The 19443-nt window shown below is 39.1% G+C and overlaps 1 protein-coding gene across 15 annotated transcripts; it reads left to right on the plus strand.

Annotated features, from left to right (window-relative positions):
- Positions 1–673: 673 nt before the first annotated feature.
- On the plus strand, positions 674–19024 carry LOC124181583 (homeodomain-interacting protein kinase 2). Of its 15 annotated transcripts, none has more exons than XM_046568276.1 (18): positions 674–2737; positions 4915–5256; positions 5942–6262; positions 6433–6525; positions 6977–7195; positions 7296–7668; positions 7776–7993; positions 8131–8454; positions 9207–9401; positions 9517–9663; positions 10296–10517; positions 11068–11513; positions 11687–11776; positions 12338–12604; positions 12728–12887; positions 13222–13409; positions 13755–14072; positions 17254–19024. In XM_046568276.1, the coding sequence occupies exons 1-18, from the start codon at positions 2657–2659 to the stop codon at positions 17450–17452; spliced, it is 4203 nt and encodes a 1400-aa protein (XP_046424232.1). In that variant the 5' UTR covers positions 674–2656; the 3' UTR covers positions 17453–19024. The 15 variants fall into 15 exon arrangements, with proteins under 15 accessions (XP_046424232.1, XP_046424239.1, XP_046424237.1 ...); XM_046568281.1 differs by having other exon boundaries at positions 675–3334; positions 13186–13409; XM_046568269.1 differs by having other exon boundaries at positions 675–2737; positions 13186–13409.
- Positions 19025–19443: the final 419 nt, after the last annotated feature.

Raw genomic sequence — 19443 nt, forward strand, 5'->3', positions numbered from 1 at the left:
ATTATTATGTATCTATAATGTGGTTAGAAATGATGAAACTGATCGAGTTTCAGCAAGAAATAAAGGATTTTTTTTACGCTCTTACATGTGTCGACACGCGGTCTATAATTGAGATTCGATCAATTTCTTATTAAAAATTCACGCATTCAATACGAGCAATCGAGAATCAAGTTCAGCGAGTTGTACGATACATTTTATGTACAGGCGCCCGCCGATAGTGTGGATTCCGGATTTTGCACGTATAATAAATACGTAGACGCACGTATCTCGGGGCGATAAACGGGTCAGCGATTGGACGAATAAAGAAAAAAAAAGAAAAAAAAAAAATTAAGTTAACAAATAAGAAGCGATGCAGCCATGGTTCAGTAGCCACTTGGTTCGTGTTAGATGCGATTACAATATGCTTAATATTATCATTGTTAGTTCTTCTTGTCATGCGATCCGCAATATTGGAGGATAATTAACGAAAGGCGGCGGGCTGCTGGTGAAATCGTCGAGCGGCCCCTCCAGCCAGTCGCTTCGTCATCACAACCGCCGGCGTCAGCGGCGTCGCGACGGACACAAACAGCCACGCACACACGAGCAAGTGAGCGGAAAGTGCGCGCACGTAAACAGCCGAGGCTAGCCGAGTTTTGGCGAAGTTTCACGAACGGCCACGGACTGGCAGCACTGGCAGCAGCAGTCGTCGCCAGCTAGCGAGCAGCGGGCAGGCGAATCGTTGCCGAGAGTAGAGTCGGCCGTTTCGTTCGTCGCAAGAGTTTCGCGATCGTGGAAAAAGCAAAAAGGAAAAAAGAAAAAGAACCGCCGGTGGGTGTAGTGTGTCTGGCGGTGCGCGGCGAGAAACGAAAGAGGAGAGAACACCGGAGAGAGCGTGAAATGAGTACTGCCGAAGCGATATCGAGGGTGAATGGAAGTTGGCTACTCGCCCCTCGGTAAAACATTATTATTTATTTAAAGGATTAACCACGAAACGCGTGTAACTAATCGGCAGTGATACGCAGCGCACGTAGGTGCGATAATATGGGTGAATATTGGTGCTCGCGCCGGTCGGTGGTGGTGCTGGTGACGATGATAATCTAAACTTGAAGAATATTAAACAGTGCGTAACGTTTCTCTCTCTCTCTCTCCGTATGTGAATGTGTCTGCGAGCGAGAGAGCGCACGTTCGCGATTGTGGTGAAAATAAAGCACACATAATAACATGGAAAATAACAATCATTCGGTAATATCGAGGCAGCAGCAGCAACAGCAGCAGTGGTGCGTTTCGTATTCGATGTGAAAGGTTGTGTGTGTGTGCGCCTGTGTGGGTGCAGTGTTTTGTGCGTAGGGAAAGGGATGACGTAGGCTTCTCGCCTCCTGTGACTTGTGTTTGTTTCTCCGTGTATGCGCGCGTGTACTGTTTTTTTTTTTTTTTCTTTACTTTTTAAATATCGGACAGCGTTCGCGAGCTGCGACTGAACACAACTTGTGGAAACCCGACTACAGAATCATACGTGTCTCTATATCGTGCCGTACAAAAACGAACGAGCCCGAACTCTGTACCAGGAACCAGCAGCTTGCTTGGATCATTTTTGGGGACACGACAAGATGGCTGAGAATATCGTCGTCGACTGTTACTGCTGGCGCTTCGCCGAAGGCTGACCCCGCCGCCGAGGAGGAGACCTCGGGCAGTATCGTTGCGGATAGAAAGAGAAAGAGAGAAAGAGTAACGCGAAAAAATCATAAAACAAAAACAAACGGGACGGAAAGTCAGAAGCGAACGATAAACGCCAACCCAGTGCGTTCTCCCTACCCTGTTCTTTTTTTTTTTCTTTGTTACGTGTTGGGTAGTTTCGTTTTTTTTTTTTTTTTTGTTTTTACTTCTAAAAAAACCTTTTAATCTTGGTCAGTTATTGTCGCATCCATGAGACAATACTGCTACGACTGCTACTACTACGACTACGATGATGTTGACGATGTCGTTATGAAACTACTACTTGTGGGCTCCTCGGAGAGAGACCGGCCGAATTGTGAGAGGTAATAATATAATAACCCTGGATTTGACAGCGAAACAACGCTAACTGTGTATTATTATCAGATCTTAATATACATGTATGATTCACGTTGAGTATCGAAGCGAAAGAAAAGAAAGAACGTCGTCGGAGCTATGCGCAAAAGTTGAGCAAGCTAACATAAGGCTCACCGTTTCGCGGTACATAAATACCTGTGTTTGAGTATACACGCACAGGTGTGATTTAATAACGTGTACGAAAAACAATACCATGAAAATGATCAATTGCCTAGCCGCATGCGAAGGAAAAAAACAAAACAAAACAAAAACGTTATACCGAAAGCTGTCGGAGAGGGCATGGAGAAATATGAAATGTTGAATGAATGGAGCGAGGAAGTTACGATATGAGAGATAGGAGTGAAAAAGGAGAAGGGAGAGAATAATTTCAAACAAGACGATATAATGTGTCCGGTAAAGGAGGAACGTTTTAAAGGCGAGAAAACACGTCCAGCTCGACGATATTTTCACCACGGGTCGAATAATACAACGGAATCGTCGTCCTGGTCGGCCATATTGGAGGGGGGTGGGGGGCTCGATTACCCTCCTCACGTCTGTTCCTCCTCGCAGGCAACGTAGAAGAATTCTCTGTCGCGCTCATTCTCATTTCATGTCCATGTATGCGTCTGTGTTCACACCTCGGCGTTGTTTCTTCGAATTTTTGACATCCGCTCGTATTGTAAAAATACGCGTACGTATACATACATGAGCATATAAAACACATGCACTACCGCTACCGTCCCTACCAACGCACTACGTATGGTTGTTGTTATTGTGATGTTTTCTTTTCAATTTTCTTACTTTTTCGGTGTTCTTCGTCGACGCGTAGGAGCGGTTTGTTCCTGATCTTGTGTTTTCATTTCAATTGCTCGTTATTTATAAACTTCGTTTTTATTTTTTACCAATCGTTAATTTTTACCGTAAATAAACACACCCCCAAGCTTCCATCGTGTCGACGTTGTCATCGTTAAGCAGCTATCACTCATCGTCATCTACTGGTGGATATTCTACAGAGCTGCGAAGCTACCAGGCTTCGCCTATCTCGTAATACAGATATCCTAAAGTTTAGTTTCTCCAATGATCGTGCAACCGATATTATTCAACAATTGAAAAAACAAATGTTACAAATAAATGGGAAGAAAAATACCGGTGGAGTAACAAAAAAAAATAAAAACACAAACAACGTCCTCCGCTGATGTTTATTAATTGAAATCTTACACGACAGAGAAAGAGGAAAGAAAGTCTAAAAAGAGATTCCGTCTGCACAGCTGCTGAGCTAATGGAAAATGTAAACAAATGATAGTAATGCCAAAGTTGTTATCGTTGTTATTTCTTTTTAGTTTTGTTACAAATCGCACACCTTGTGAGACTTGTCTTTGCCTTCATCTAGTTACACTCGCTCTACTTGCACTGCCTCCTATGTTTTTTACTTGTGTCTTTGTCGATCACTGTTTTTTGTTTTTCCAACCCTCTGTGTGACGGGAATCACTTCATATCCAATTTCCCAATGATCACAATTTATGCACACTTTTTTTGAACGCGACTTATCTTTCATTGCCAATATGTTGGACTTCTTGCTCGGAACTCCCCGTCTTACCCTTTTTCTTCTACTTATACAATAAGGGCTCACTTTTACTCAGCGATTGTCTTTTTGTTTAAACTATTTATTTGCTAGTTTATAGTTTCATAGCATCATGCTTTGTTCCTTCCTCTTGACAATATTTCATTTGCCTTTGCATATATCTGATGAATGTAACGAATGCAGAGAAAATAATGTTGTAGCGTTACATACTTGCACTTCTTCGTCTCGATTGCATGAACATAGTTACAATAGAAGGAAGTGTTATGATAGTTGATTCGAAAGTGATTATTATAGTAACTTTGAAACAGTTGTCTTTACACTAAGCTGGCCATGATATGTCGTTATTTACTGTTCAGTAATTGGAGTAATTGCGATATTTAAGGCGTGATTTGTTATTTTATATCATTTGATTAATTAGTCGATGAAAATGGTGCCGCAAAATCAAAATGGATCTCCAACTCAGTTTTCCATAGCAGTCAAAGTCGTTGCTGTGTTCGTCAGTTCAATAATTTTTATTGGGACTATTGCCTTGGGTGTTTACCTTGTTAATCATGAAACATATTCGTCATTATCATAAATTTTACACATTTTCATTCGCTCTAAGATACAAGAAAATGGCTGATGGATGTTTGGTTCCAATATTGGGTATCACGGTGAAATCTCTTGACAAAAATTTATTCAAACTTAACGCGTCAGATTTTCAAATCAACCGAATTGTGGGCCTTGCTAAATTGGCATTATGCCAAGAACAAATAACTCACATAATTGGTATTCTTGCGTCTTCATATATATCTGCAAGCTTTCAATAATTTCTGATTTGAGATTCGCGATGTGGATGATACGCTCAGATGAAAATATCGTTTTAATCCACAATATCGGATGAAAGTGAAAGGAAATACGGGACTGTGCTTGAGACGGCTGGATAGTTTGTTGTAAGAGTCAGATTTTAGTATTCTGTCACCTTTCGTATTGGTTTTTGTTTTCCATATCCTCTGACGAGACACCGAACGTTACTTTTCGAACAGTTTGTACGATTGTCAGTAGTTGACGAGCATATAGTGTATTTTTAAACCTCAGCAACGACGACGAGTATCTAATTATTATTTTAATAACCTGTTGAATGATATTTCTTTGTAGCTGGCTGTGTTTATTGCTAGTTGAAAATTCTATTTTATTTTATTTTTCATCCAAACGCCGATGCCAGACTAGGCTTATTGTTAGCACGTTAGAATTATTTTTTGATAATAAAGAAGCTGTAAATGATAATGGAATATCAATTGTTTCAGGGAATGCGTGACATGTTCATCCAAGCTCAGCAGACGAGCAGCAGCGTCAACGGCAGCAGCAGCAACAGCAGCAGCAGCATCAACCCTGCTCACCAACATAGCAAGAAGCGAAAGTTGGACTACAACATTAGTCAACCAGTTATCCAGCAGCACGGGCAAGTCCAATCTGCCGACTACCAGTTGGACAACGCAACTAGCATCCAACAGTACGCTGTGAGCGGGGTCAACACTGTATTTGGTCCGTTGCACAATAATGCGCTGCAGAAAAGCCCCAACCAACAGACTCTAGTCCGCGCGTCGACTATTAAACTTTTAGACACATACCAGCGCTGTGGTCAGAAGGTATTGAGATCAATTGGTAGTATTATTTCATGTCATATTTTTCTCAACCCCCTGTTGTCTCAATCGCCTTACGAGCAGGCGATTCGAAACAACTTTGATGCTGTTGGAATCTTTCCACCTAATTTTTCCACCTGGTAGATAAATTCTCTATTTCTCAAGTCTAAAGAGGTATCAGAAGTTTACTAAAGATAACAGAGTCGATACAGTAATCAACTCGAGATAAAGTTATATTGTACCCTTGGAAGCCGTAATCCCCTATGCGTGTGTACGCATGCATACCGTTTGCTCACTACTTTGTTTTGATGAATGCAACAAGCGACGAAAGTTTTTAAATTTCGAAGTTTTGCGTTTGAAAAGTCAACATTATTGTGGGCAATGATTTTAAAATTCTGACTTTGCATCAGATACAATGATTTTCTATCAAAGTGAACAATTTATCTCTAACGATTTCATATTCTGGATAGCAAAATTAATTATATGATTGAACAATTGTTCAGATTCAAAGTTTCTTGAGCTAAAGATTATACAAGCTTGTTATTGGTATTTTGAAACCAACCTCAACACATTGAAACGAATTGTTTATTAGTCGCTGTTTGCTGATAATGGAAAACGAAAAGAAAAATGGTACTTTACCAGATTTTATTGACAACATAAAATTTTTTTATAAGGTATATTCCTTCTACAGAGAAAGTCTTGGTCACGAGAAGGAGGTAATGGTGAAGGACTGGCGATCCAATCGACTAACACTAACACGACAAACGCTACGGCTAGTACTGTGAGCTCGCAGCATCATTCTTCACAGCAGCAGCAGCAACAACAGCAGCTGAATAATAAACAATCCAGCATGACTTCGCACAGTAAACAAGTTGGCAATGGGGGCAACGGCGGTGGCGGTAGCAATCCACAAGGAGATGGCGATTATCAGTTGGTTCAGCACGAAGTTCTTTACTCTATGACTAATCAGTACGAGGTTCTGGAATTTTTGGGCAGAGGAACGTTCGGACAGGTAAACATACCTTATTTTTACTCTCTCTCTTTATCCAATGGAAAATATAGAAAAGAGGGGAAACGGTGCATGATCGACCTTCTCTCGCAAGTCATTTCTAGCATTGATCACTCACCTCCCAGCTATACAGCTTAGTAACATTCTCGTGGTCATTGTTGATGTGTTTTCAGGTCGTGAAATGCTGGAAAAAGGGTACAAACGAAATAGTAGCCATTAAAATATTGAAGAATCATCCATCGTACGCGCGCCAAGGCCAGATTGAGGTGAGCTACTTGATTGTCTTATATTCCAGTTCATTGTACTGTTGGGAATCAATCTCAGTCACAGTTAAAAAAAAATTGTTGCAAGCGATTGTTGTATAATTTTTACTGCCAGTGTCATTTACTCGTTTCATTAAATTCAATCTTTGGTACTAATGTTCAACGAGAGCACTGAGACAAGAGAGTATCGTGTTCAATTGGTGCCAAAGTGGTGGATGCTTAAATAGGTCAACAACTTTCATTTAACTTGGGGAGGGGGGGACTGCCCGCCCCTAAAAACGTACAACATTATGACCTCCATTTTACTTTCCCCAATTTTGTTATGCAAGCTTCTCTGTCAAAGGTGCTGAAATGGGTCAAAGAGTACCTAAAAACAATGTTTGATTGTCGGAACAAAATTTCTCCTCCGTTTCTTTGGACAAATCCGAAACTCGTAATGTCGTTTTTTCTTCAGGTCTCCATCCTGTCACGTCTTAGCCAGGAAAACGCGGACGAGTTCAACTTTGTGCGTGCCTACGAATGTTTTCAGCACAAATCTCATACTTGTTTGGTGTTTGAAATGCTTGAGCAGAACCTGTATGATTTTTTAAAGCAAAATAAATTCTCACCACTTCCTTTAAAGTACATCAGGCCAATTCTTCAACAAGTGCTTACCGCTCTTCTCAAACTCAAGGTAAATATAAAAACTTTTTGTACAATTGTTTGCTCGTACAGTGTGTTGTGTTTCTTTTTTTATTTCTACAAATTTAACTATTCCGTCTTTATTTTTTTAGCAATTGGGTCTAATCCATGCCGATCTTAAACCTGAAAACATAATGCTGGTAGACCCTGTGCGACAGCCGTATCGAGTTAAAGTCATTGACTTTGGTTCCGCCTCTCACGTTTCAAAAGCCGTTTGCAATACCTACTTGCAATCCCGTTACTATCGTGCGCCCGAGATCATACTTGGACTTCCTTTCTGCGAGGCGATAGACATGTGGTCCCTAGGCTGCGTTGTGGCTGAATTGTTTCTCGGTTGGCCATTGTATCCAGGCAGTTCGGAATACGATCAGATACGCTACATCAGTCAAACTCAGGGACTTCCCACTGAACACATGCTGAATAACGCTAGTAAAACTACGAAATTCTTCTACAGAGATATGGACAGTAAGTTTACTCGATCAATTAGTTACCAGTACATAAAAATCCTGGTCGTTTCCTCGACATTTTTATTCAATTCGAAGTGTAATAGTAATATCTGTATCCATTTTCAGGCACGTATCCATTCTGGAGGCTAAAGACTCCAGAAGAACACGAGCAGGAGACTGGAATAAAGTCCAAGGAGGCTAGAAAATACATTTTCAACTGCTTGGACGATATTGGTCAGGTGAATGTTCCGACCGATTTGGAAGGGGGTCAGTTATGCGCGGAAAAAGCGGACAGACGAGAGTTTATCGATCTATTGAAGAGGATGCTCACAATGGACCAGGTAGTAATATCTAATTCACGTTTAAATTCGATCGGTGTCGATAAAACAGTCGACGAAAAATCATTTCAATGCCGGTCAGATTTGGCTAGAGCTTTTTGTCCAACAATAGAGTGAAACGTAAAATTCGTTTACTTTCTAAGGAGCGCCGAATCACACCAGGAGAAGCTTTGAACCATGCTTTCGTAACGCTGGCTCACCTCGTCGACTACGCTCATTGCAACAATGTCAAAGCCTCTGTACAAATGATGGAGGTCTGCAGACGAGCTGGCGACTTTACCGCCAGTCCAGCTCACCATCAAGCCCCACCTGCGCCTCAGCCAGCGCCACCGACTTCGCTGGTTGCCAATTTTGTGCCAACGACAAACGGAAGCGCAGTCACTCTCACCTTCAACAATCAACTGACGAATCAGGTGCAGAGACTCGTTAGGGAACACCGCACAGCACCATCGGGATATGACAATCTGGTGAATATCTATTTTTTTTCACACTTATTCGTTTGTTGCGAAATGTAACTCGGCTTGTGGGTGTTGCACATTTAAAAATTTTCGATTTTTCTACCGGTGCATGCAAAAATGCTTGCTTTTACTCTAAAAAGAAGAGTAACTAAGACAGCACTTTAACACCAGTTTAGAGTGTGTTAAAACGATTTTTCTAAAATATTAAAAATTCATATTAGCACCCCTTTAATACATATTATCTCTTTTACATTCTACAAAAAAAAAATGTGTTATGCCCCAAATAGACTGAAGCGTATTATAGAAAAATGCTGATATACAAGGATCGTAGAATTTCTTTATATTTTCATTTTTATAACATTATCTCATATTATACACAGAATCGCAATACAGAATTTTTTGGTAACCGATTCCACCATGAAAATCCGTACTCAACTCGTACACTAGTTCGATTTGTATTCGTGATTTTTTAGGCAATCAGCTTTACAGATTGGGAAAAAATTACGTTATTGACTAATCGACCGTCGTAAAAATTTACTAATAAAATCATGAATCGTGAAAACTTGAGCTGGAACTTTTTCGAATACCGTCTGAAAGATAACCAAATTCTAAATAAGATATCCTGTGATAATGAGTAATATTCGGTTTATTGAAATAATACTCATTGAATCACAAAAAATTTGCGCATTCAAAGTTGAACCTTTGTCTTTGTTATTACATACTGTGTCTTACCAGTCTGTTCTTTTCCTATTTGACAACAGTATCAAATATACACAAATACCAGTCGGAGAGCGACGCAGTACAGTGGTTCGTCCAACGGTTCGAACAGTGGTCGTGGCGCAGTGCATGATTTCCCACACCAATTGGTACCTGGGATTCTTTGCCCACCGCCGGGCTACCAGCCGATGCCCAGTCCGGCAAAACATGTTGTTGTTGCACAGGTCAGTGTCGAAATGGTAAAGAAACACATTGACACCATGATTTCTCATAGGAATGCCAAGCAAATAGAATATATATTAGCAAAGTAAAGAAGAATCTGGTTAATAATTGTGAGAAACTGTTCTTGCACAGCCACCTCAAGCTCAGCAAGCTCCCCTACAAATCCAGCCGTCCATTATATCTCAACAAGCTGTCGCAGCTGCTGCTGCGGCAGCGCAACAACAATACGCTGCGGTTCCAGTCTCCATGGTGGAAAGTGGCAGACAAATGTTACTCACGGTGAGTTTCACAGAATTTATTATTCAATTATTTTCTTATTCTAGTGCCTATATATTGTCGCTTTTCTCAGCAAAGCTTTCTGAGCAGCGCTGGTCGCAGGTTATTTTGCCGGCTTTTAGGCACGTTTTTTTTACTCATACATTTTACTCTCAATGGTCGGTTTTTTCACTCTCATATTGAGAATAATATGTCCAGACACATCGAACAAAAAAAGAATAGTTATTAGTTTTTCTTTTTTTGTTGTCATTGAGCCGCAGTACATTGCACGAGTTGGTTTACTACCACTTCTTGTAAAACCATTTGCAAGCTAAAAGCTCTGCACCGCCTGAATCCCATCTCAATCCTGTAGTTACCAATACTCAACAGAATAATAATATGTTTACTTTGCTTCTTTCGTCATGATTCGCACTCATAAAGTTTACAACAGTTAATATCTGGAACACGTAAATTGTTCTAAATAACTATTTTTCATATCGCTAACACTCTTATTTTCTTATGAATATAATAACATCCATAGCGACGCTTTGAAAATTTATGTTAATTTCTAAACGTTAGTATGCCGCTACTTCTTTATGTACAATTTTATTTATTTATTTTATTTTTTTTCAATCTTACCACCGAAAATTTTCAAGAGAACTAAATTTAACATCCTCCCGTGTGTACATAAGTATCCCATGGTTGGGTTACAGAACGCGGTACAAACGTCGTGGCCAGGTGGTAGTCGACAAATGGCTGCCATTGTACCTTCCTGGCAACAATTACCACCTCAACATGCCGCCATACAACAACCCCTGCTTAGCGACGCGGGGGAGTGGGGCAGACCACTTATCGTCGACAGTTCAGCCATACTGCAGGTAGGATTCATTTTGGGCAATCATTTTTATCGCACCATACTTGGAAAATACCAAATTTAATGCCTTGAATTTTCTTCCACTGGCTTATCTGTTCCCGAGAACATTGATTACACTTTTACTTAACGTAATTATTGGGCAACTAGTGTTCGAAAATAAAAACAGTATATGTAAAACTTTATCAGCTCGATATATATTGTATAAAGGGATCTTTGAGACACGGCAGAGGCAAGAGACGAATGTTAGCCTGTGTGTTAGATGCCTTGGGAAGAGGATTTCGTTTAGAATGGAAGAAATTGTGAAATATCTACTGTCAAAACAGGAGTCGGGTAAATTTTGCGGTTAAAGAAACAATTCTCAGGTTCGATATACGATATTCATAGGCAAACGCTATAAATTGTCGTATTAATAATGTGCAAATATATCCCCAGAGGGATCAGGTAGCCAGAAAATCCTCATTCCTTTATCTTGTATTATCCTAATATCTCTGACGGATGAAAAACAACAAACAGAAAATCGAATTTCTGAACTAATATTCCTTGTTTCGGGCAAGGATCAGAGGCCCGTGTTCCCGGTAACTGAAGTTTACAACACGAGCGCACTTGTCGAACACCCGTCACAAAGCTGGGGTAAACGAAGCGTGACAAAACATCACCAGCACCACTTGACTGTGCCGCAACAGCCGCAGCACAGACATGAACACAAGAAGGAAACTCAGCAGTTGAGTCCCGTTAAGAAGAGAGTCAAAGAAAGTACGCCGCCCAGCAATATGAGGCGTCATTCTCCTGCGAATGGTCACTGGCAGCAACAGACCAATCAGTCTCATCATCACACCGGCAGCAACACCAGTAGCAATAAACACGGAAGTAACAATCATGCTGGTGAACATCAACAGGTTACAACTGTTAGGCAGCAGACTATAACCATACATGATACACCTTCGCCAGCTGTTTCCGTCATCACCATAAGCGACAGCGAAGACGAAAGTCCCAGCAAATGGTGAGTGATGATAATGTCTTGTTTATAATATTACAAAATAGGATATAAGTTTTACATATCACTAAGTAATGAATTTTTTGAACACAGGTTGCGTTTCTCATAAACGTTTTACACATTTAGTTAGGATGACTTTTTTAGATAGTTGTAGAATTATGCATGAATATTATTGACAGCTGCGGAGACCGTCAATGTGGGGCTTGCCAAGGTTTGGCTCCTCGCTTGTCTGGCGATGGAAGGCCTGTTCGCGAGGATGTTATTCGAAGGTATATTTATACAACAGAATAAACAACCTGTTATGTGGGTACTTTTTTTCTCGGTTTTCAATCTGTAACAGATATAATACTTTGAGGCGAATGAATAACTGGTGTCATTATCAGAATTATTGCACTTGTAGTATCAGTCTAACCTTATAATTCATTGCAGGCCATCCACCAAATTTGTTTCCATTACTTCTTTCTTTGTGAAGGAATCGCCAAAATTTGAATTAACCAAAAAATATCGAGTTTCCTTATAGTTTTCCTGATTTTGTATGGTTACTAAAAAAAGTGGTACTTAGATCATCATTGGTCAGTATATTTTAATTTCTGGCAGGTCTGCAATTGTAGCTTAATTGTAACAATTTCTTTTCTAAACGCGATCGTGTTTCTCACGTTCACCCATTTCTACTGGTTGTGGAATTTGGAAAATAGCGGTATACTAACATGTGGTCTGATACTTTTATTAATTAACACAGATATATTTGACATTAACAATGAATTTGGTGACAAAAAAACCGAGTCCCGGGACAACTATTAAATTTACATTTCGAGATATTCTTTTTACAGCACGCAGTCTACGCCTCGTGTTGTACAGACCTCGCACCAGACTCATTCGAGCAGTCAGACGCATACAAACGGTCACAGTGGTTCGCACAGCTCTTCTCAAAGGGCGCAGCGTAAGAATGTCATCAGCTGCGTTACGGTGGGTGACAGTGATGGGGAGGCAAGTCCAGGTCGAGTTCATGCTCACTTGTATCAGCAGGTCCCTCAACATCAGCATCAGCAGCCTGCTCAACACATAAAGCACGAACCACAGCCTCAGCATCATGTCAGGTAACAGAATCGCTCTTTCTTCACTGTTAATACTTGCGACAAACCGATAAAAATGCATCAACAAAGACGAATAAAATTCATTTTCCAATGAATTGTTTTAAATTTTCTCATCCCATAAAACAGTTCTGGCTACTCTTCGCAATCCCAGAAAAAACGACTACTGGCCAAAGTTCAGTCAGAATGCAACATGATCAACGTCGCCACCAAGCCCGAACCTGGCGTCGAATATCTAGCTCCACATCCGTGCCACGCGCCTGCCTGCAAAGAACCTCCAACTTATCAGGTTGGTCTATCATGTTATTTAACATTCGATTGTTAGTCAATCTGTGATTTCTGATAGTCGGTACTTTGGTGTTGGTATTAATATTCATCAAATCTTTCCCCTACATCAATCTTTTATTTCGATGTATCGGACCGATGAAATTCTTGTTTTTGCTTGTTTTCTCCACGGGTGAATTGATTTCACCGTGTATAGAGTAGTAGAATTTCAGAGTCAGCAACATCCGAAGGACGAAATATCGGTCAAATAATAGAAAATTGTGATTTATTAACGTTTCTCTTTTTGGGAAATATTTTTCTAGGATGACGCCTATGACATGCATGACTACTTCTTGCAGTATGTGACTACTAGCAGCGCTCATCCCCACCTTCAGGAACAACATATAGTCTACACAACGGGTGCCGACAAGCGCGTATCTTGGCCTGGTAAACGAACTGAATACAAACACGAGTACGTTCAACCACCGGCTGCGCATTCGAGGGATCATCAAAAATGGGCGGTAGCAAATCCCGTTCATCAGTACAGGTAAAGGCTCAATTTTCCTCTTTATTTATTTCTATGACCTTTACTCTGATGTTTTCCTTTGTCTAAACATTCAAATGTTTTCAACGATTATTATTAAACCAAAGAACGTTGTTCGTGCGCTAATGGAATGGGATATTTTGGAAAATTTTATCCGCACGTACATATCATATACCAGCTCGACGTTTACTGGCAAACAAAAGACGATACGAAACTATTCCTTCCCAACACACAAACACATGTCACAGACTGGAAACTCGATGCAAGAGTATAACAATGATGTCGATTAGAAGAAGCATGAGAAATTGGCATTAAATGAAGGTATGTGTTTGTTTGTGGCTTTTGCAGGCAGACCCAAGTGGTGGGTTCGGCGGCTCATCACGGCCACCACGGTCATCCGGCTCATCTAAGCCCAGGAGGTGGAGGAGGTGGGGGTAGGAGCCCGGCTGCTGGCCCGGTAGTTGGGGGTGCCCAACACCTGGGTCAGCCTCTGTATCAGGAATATGCCCACGTACGATCACGGGGACATCCTGTGGCGCCCCCACCTGCGGTTTATGTTACCGCAGCTCCTTCTCAGGCACCGAGCGCCATTCAGCAACAGCAAGTGCCCACCTACCAGGGATTCACACCCGGGTGGGTACCTAGACGTCTAGTAGATGCATGCATGTGTGTATCTTTCATTATATTATTATAGCTTTCTTATATTTATATCATGTTTGAAGTTTTTTTTTTTTTTTTTCAACAATGTAACAGTTCGTTCGCTTTGTGCGAATATGCTACGCGCAGATTCTGTTTGCGTAATTGTCGCAGACTTGTACCTTACAGGATGTCTAGCATCAAGGGAACTTCTCGAAAATTGGGGAATTTCATTGTGAATTCTGGAAACAGTAAACAAATATAAGGGAATGTGACTACACGTTTCATTAATTCTATCAGAAATGCTCTTTCAGAACCAGCATGTCATAAATGCTGTAGAAGCTTTTTGAAGTTGGAGCAATATGTTTGCCACGAAGAGACAAAAGTTATCATCAAGTTTCAACCATGTACCTTTCCTATTTAACCCTCATCCGTAAGAATTGTTAGATTGGGAAAATTTTGCGATGAAGATGTACGAAAATACATACTATGATGTATATATATTTTTTTTATTCTGGCTGGAACTCGGAATAGGGGAGAATACGAGAGTTTTTTTTCAACTATTCACTGTGATCGAGTTATATCTCGTATACGTAGAAATCAAATGCCTCACCATCAAACTATCAAATCACGCATATAACTCAGAATAAACAATTACCCTGTGCAATTATATTTAATGTGATAATGAATAAAATTTGATGCAACTAATTCAAACTATGTGTTGACGTCTAATCGATTGTCCAATAAGTTCACATACTGGTAAAAACACTCGTGTGTTTCTACCATAATTAAAGCACCTTCACATGCAATGTAAATCAACATTTTTTTTTTAACAACAGCATGCTATTATCAAAACGTTTACAAAATAAGAATACCTGCACTTTTTAAAAAGAATGCTCATGAAAAAAAAATGGATGCAACGTGACTCGATCACAGAGAAAAATCGGAAACAAAAATGTTTCCACATTTAGAGTTCCCGTCAGGGTGAAAAAAAAGGTATCTTTGTTTTTTGTTTTAATAACGTTATTATGTAAAATTTCTCTGATATAACAGGGCCAATGAGATATGGTTAAATAAAAGTGGTAGGGGATTAAAACTTGATGAAAAATTTTGTTTCTTGATGGCCAATATTATGCTCCGATTGCACGTCAAAAAGGTTCATTGAGAATCTTCAAAAGAGGCATTTTTAAAATGGTTTTCCGGTTAGACCTGCGAAAAATTTTTCCACTACCTAGGGACCAGAAGTAAATCACACTGCTTGATACATATTTGTAAATTAAACTAATGGCTAGGTACGGTTTTGTTTCATGTCAATACATGTGTTTTAAAACGTTAAAGTAATTGAGATTGGGCAAAATTAGATGAGGTTTGAGTCAGGTTGACCATTTCAACTTGTAAAAAAATATTGACCATACAATTGAGAAGAAAGAGAAACAGAAAACTGAGTTTGCTGGAAATGGTGATTGAAATGTGCAATGGAAAAGATTAATATTGTTGCCAGGAAAACCATGGAATCTCTGGGAATTTGACACACCATTGACGCCAGACATTCTGAGCAGACTTGAATTCGAATTTCGAACCTTAACTATTAGTTCAATTGTATTATGAACTTTTATCATGCTACATTTCCCACATGATGAATTTTTTTTTTTTCACACTGAATCTTGTATCTATGGGGCTTTCAACAACGTTTGGCCCTTATAACTTTCGATTTCGACCTTACTTTTTCACCTTACACTATTACTTCAAATACGAAGCCACGATTCTTTCATAGTTTCAAATCCACCCTGGAGCGAGAATGTATTTTTTCCTATTATCGTGCGCATAGTTCGGTTTTGCGCACACATTTGCGCTCGCAAAGTACCTGTTTCTCATACGCTGAGAAGAGCGTGCGGGAATACATAAGAATGTACGTGCGATAACCTAGGCGTACTTATGTTATTACATTATGTATGTACATTCGCTCGTGCAAACGCCTGGCTCGAGCGCCGGTTTTTTAACATCCCGCCGTCTTTGTCTTCTTTGGAAGACGACCTGTCGAAACTTGCGTTCTACGTTCTGCATTTCTTTAATAACGGACAAAGAACGCGAAAGTTATCAGTTGCTTCGCATACGTTCTTTTGAAAGAACACTGTCAAGTGAGAGCTGATGAAAATGAATGGTGTACAAAATTCGTGTAAATATATAACATGTAAAAGTGAATTTTTTTTAAATATAATAAATTTATATTAGTTTTTTAATTTAGTTTCTTGCGATCGCGGGGGGCTTTGCCCCCCCCCCTTCCCAGTGGCTCTGTGCCGCCGCTCTATACATCACAACCTTTTATATAATAATAAAATATGGGACGAACTTTGCGCAACTTAATAGGAAAAATAGTATACGATACTCGTACGCTGCATAGGTGTATCCACACTTGCCCTTTTGTCGCTCTTGCTGCGCTTGGCGACGAACTCCGCTGGTGTAGAAATCACCTATTTTGCACACTCGTATCGTAATGTACTAATTTTCCATTTTCACTTCTTAGGTTATAGCTTGTGATCTTTAGGCTGTATTGTAATGACTCGCATGGCAATAAAGTTGTGCATTTGAATTACCATTCTGATGAACATAACAAAAAGTTTTTGAGCCATTGCAATGCACTTTCATTTCAAAATAACTATACAATTACTCTTTATTTTTAATAATACACTTTGTTTTATTTTTTTCAAATTAGGGAACGTTCTGCGGCTGAAACTTGACATAATCTATTGATTGACACGATTATTTAATCACTTGCAATTTACACTACAGATAGCTGGACAGATATATTCTGAATTTGGAAAATGAGCAGTCTTAGAAACGATAACCGGCAGAGAACTGTACTAAATTCGACTATTTGTGGAATAGAGGAAACCATTTTTCTCGGTCAGAGACGACTCCAAAAATGTGTAGAAAAAAGTATCGTGGCTTTTCATTTCGAGTAATAATATGACGCGAAGAATAAGGGTAAAGTCGAAAGGAGTGAGGGATCAAGATTGGTCAAAAATTTTTATTTCTGTGAAAAATTGATCGTGTAGTGCTAAACCTAAAGTAATCAGTCTGGCAACAATGCGATGTAACATGATATTTTGGCAAGAGCAAAAAAACAGATTCCAGAAGTTTTAAACATTAATCAATATCAAGTTGAAGGTCGAACAATATTCTAAAGTGGTTATTATCCGGTTTTTTACAGCTCGTCACCATTAACGTTGTATGATTCTAGTCGAGCATTACCGCCACCTGCTCATCACAGTTCAGCCAGACCGCTACTGGCTAGTCATGCGGCGCATCCGCTTCCTGCTCATATGCAGCCGACGGCTGTTTACGGATTGGCGCCGCTATCGCCAGCTAAGCATCAATACCAGACTTCTGGCTTGTGGTTTACCGAATAATTGTTTATATCAATAAAAGCGACAGCTTTTCATTGGATTACTAAATATAAGTTATCACACGGCGTTGAGGCGCTCCGAGACGTTAAGTCAACTCGTATGTTTTTCAAACGAAAATGAAAGGCAGGAAAATTGACAAACGAAAAAAAAAATACACTACGAGAGAAAATAAACTCAAAATTCGTAACAATGTTACCATGTTTTGTAAAATTCTGCCTCATGTCTACAATGTATAATCGATATATCGATCATTTCGCAAGTAGGGGTTTTAAGTAAGCGTGCGTGTGTGTGTGTGTGTGTGTGTGCGTGTGAAATAATAATAACAATTTAATTTATTATTATTATTATTATAATTATTGTCTGCAGTGTAGAATATGAAATAATGGGTTACGATACTAAAATAAAAGAAAGGTGGATAAACTACACTTTCGCGAAATGATCAGAATTAGTCAAACACAAACAGAGGAGAGTCTCGTTCGTTTATTTTTAATCGGTAGTCAAGTTAATGCATTAGTGCTAACTTAAGTGCAGATGATTTCTTATTAGCAGTTTAATTGTAAATAGTGTGAGAGATAATGAGAAAGAGAGAGCAAGAAAGTGAGCGCGAGAGTGAGCGTGAGAGTGAGAGTGAGAGTGAGAGTGAAAGGGAGAGAGAATAAAATCAGGTGTTACTCCAAATGAGAGTAAATACGGTTTATTCAAAAATTATATAATAGTTCAAATTTAGAAGCGATGATGATGCTGATCATTAATGACGAAGGAAAACGATCGAATAAAGAAGTGAAAATAAACATCAAGAAGATAAGTCTGAAACTAAGTGTATATGTAAACCAATATGTAAAAGGACCGGTATCGAGGGAGCAACAATCCGTCGGAAAATCAAGACGTTACGGATTATCGAAAGAGCTAAAAAAAAAACATATATATAATATTGTTAGTCGTTTGAAAAAACTATGTAGGATTTAAGAAATGGCTGGGGTTAGTTTCATAAATAATAAATGTGGAAGAGGAGCTATGCAAATGTAAATATTTCTAACGATATATATGTGTATATATATACACACATATAGTCCTCAATACCAAATTACGAACTGGAATTTATTTGTAGATATAGGCCACGTCAAAAAACTATCAGGCTGCTTTTTTAAGGAACAAATTAACGAAAACTTAAACGCTGCTTGCTGTGAAAGCCGAACATTAATGGGACTTAATTTAGGGGAAGAAATGTTTCAAACTATTATCTAAGAAACGGAAAAAAAAAATTGAAATAAAACTGCTTAGTATGTGAAGCAAAATAGAGTTAATGGATTGTAACCATTATCGTGGCCATTCTTTAATCAAATTTTTAAATTCCGTTTACACTAATTGGCGCATAAGCAAGGTTTCTGTCATTGCTTTTTTTTTTACCGTTACCTCCAAAAATTCTTAGCAAGCGCAGTGTGTAATAGATATTTATTGGGTGGGTGGGATTGCATTTCTTATGGTATATATTTCGAGTATCATAAACACCTGAAAATATTATTTTAACAGTTGTTAGCAACAACAATAACTATAAGAAAAGACGTAAACTGAAAATTAGAAAAAAAAAAAATGGTGTTGCATTACACACGTGATTCAAAAATATATATGTATTCATAATATATATACATATATACTTTCACTATGATTTATAAATATTTAATCTTGCACCAGGCATGTTTCTATATTAATATTTTCACATGAATTATGAAATCCCATTATCACTTTTGTTATCATTATCAAAGAAAGGTGTATTCTTTACTGATCACGTCGTGTATTAACGAAAAAAAAAGAGAAAAAAGAAAAGGGGAAAAAAAATATACCATTAAAATACATGTATAATACACTTGGAAACTGTTATCGGAATTTGGTTTGGTGTTGAACGTTATAATGTAGGGTATTAGACGATTAGTTTTAAGTTTTATCAAATACGAATGGCGGCGCTGGTCCAACTTGTACAAAGTGTATACTGTAGA

The sequence above is a fragment of the Neodiprion fabricii genome, chromosome 4, assembly GCF_021155785.1.
Source record: "Neodiprion fabricii isolate iyNeoFabr1 chromosome 4, iyNeoFabr1.1, whole genome shotgun sequence".
Lineage (NCBI taxonomy): Eukaryota > Metazoa > Arthropoda > Insecta > Hymenoptera > Diprionidae > Neodiprion > Neodiprion fabricii.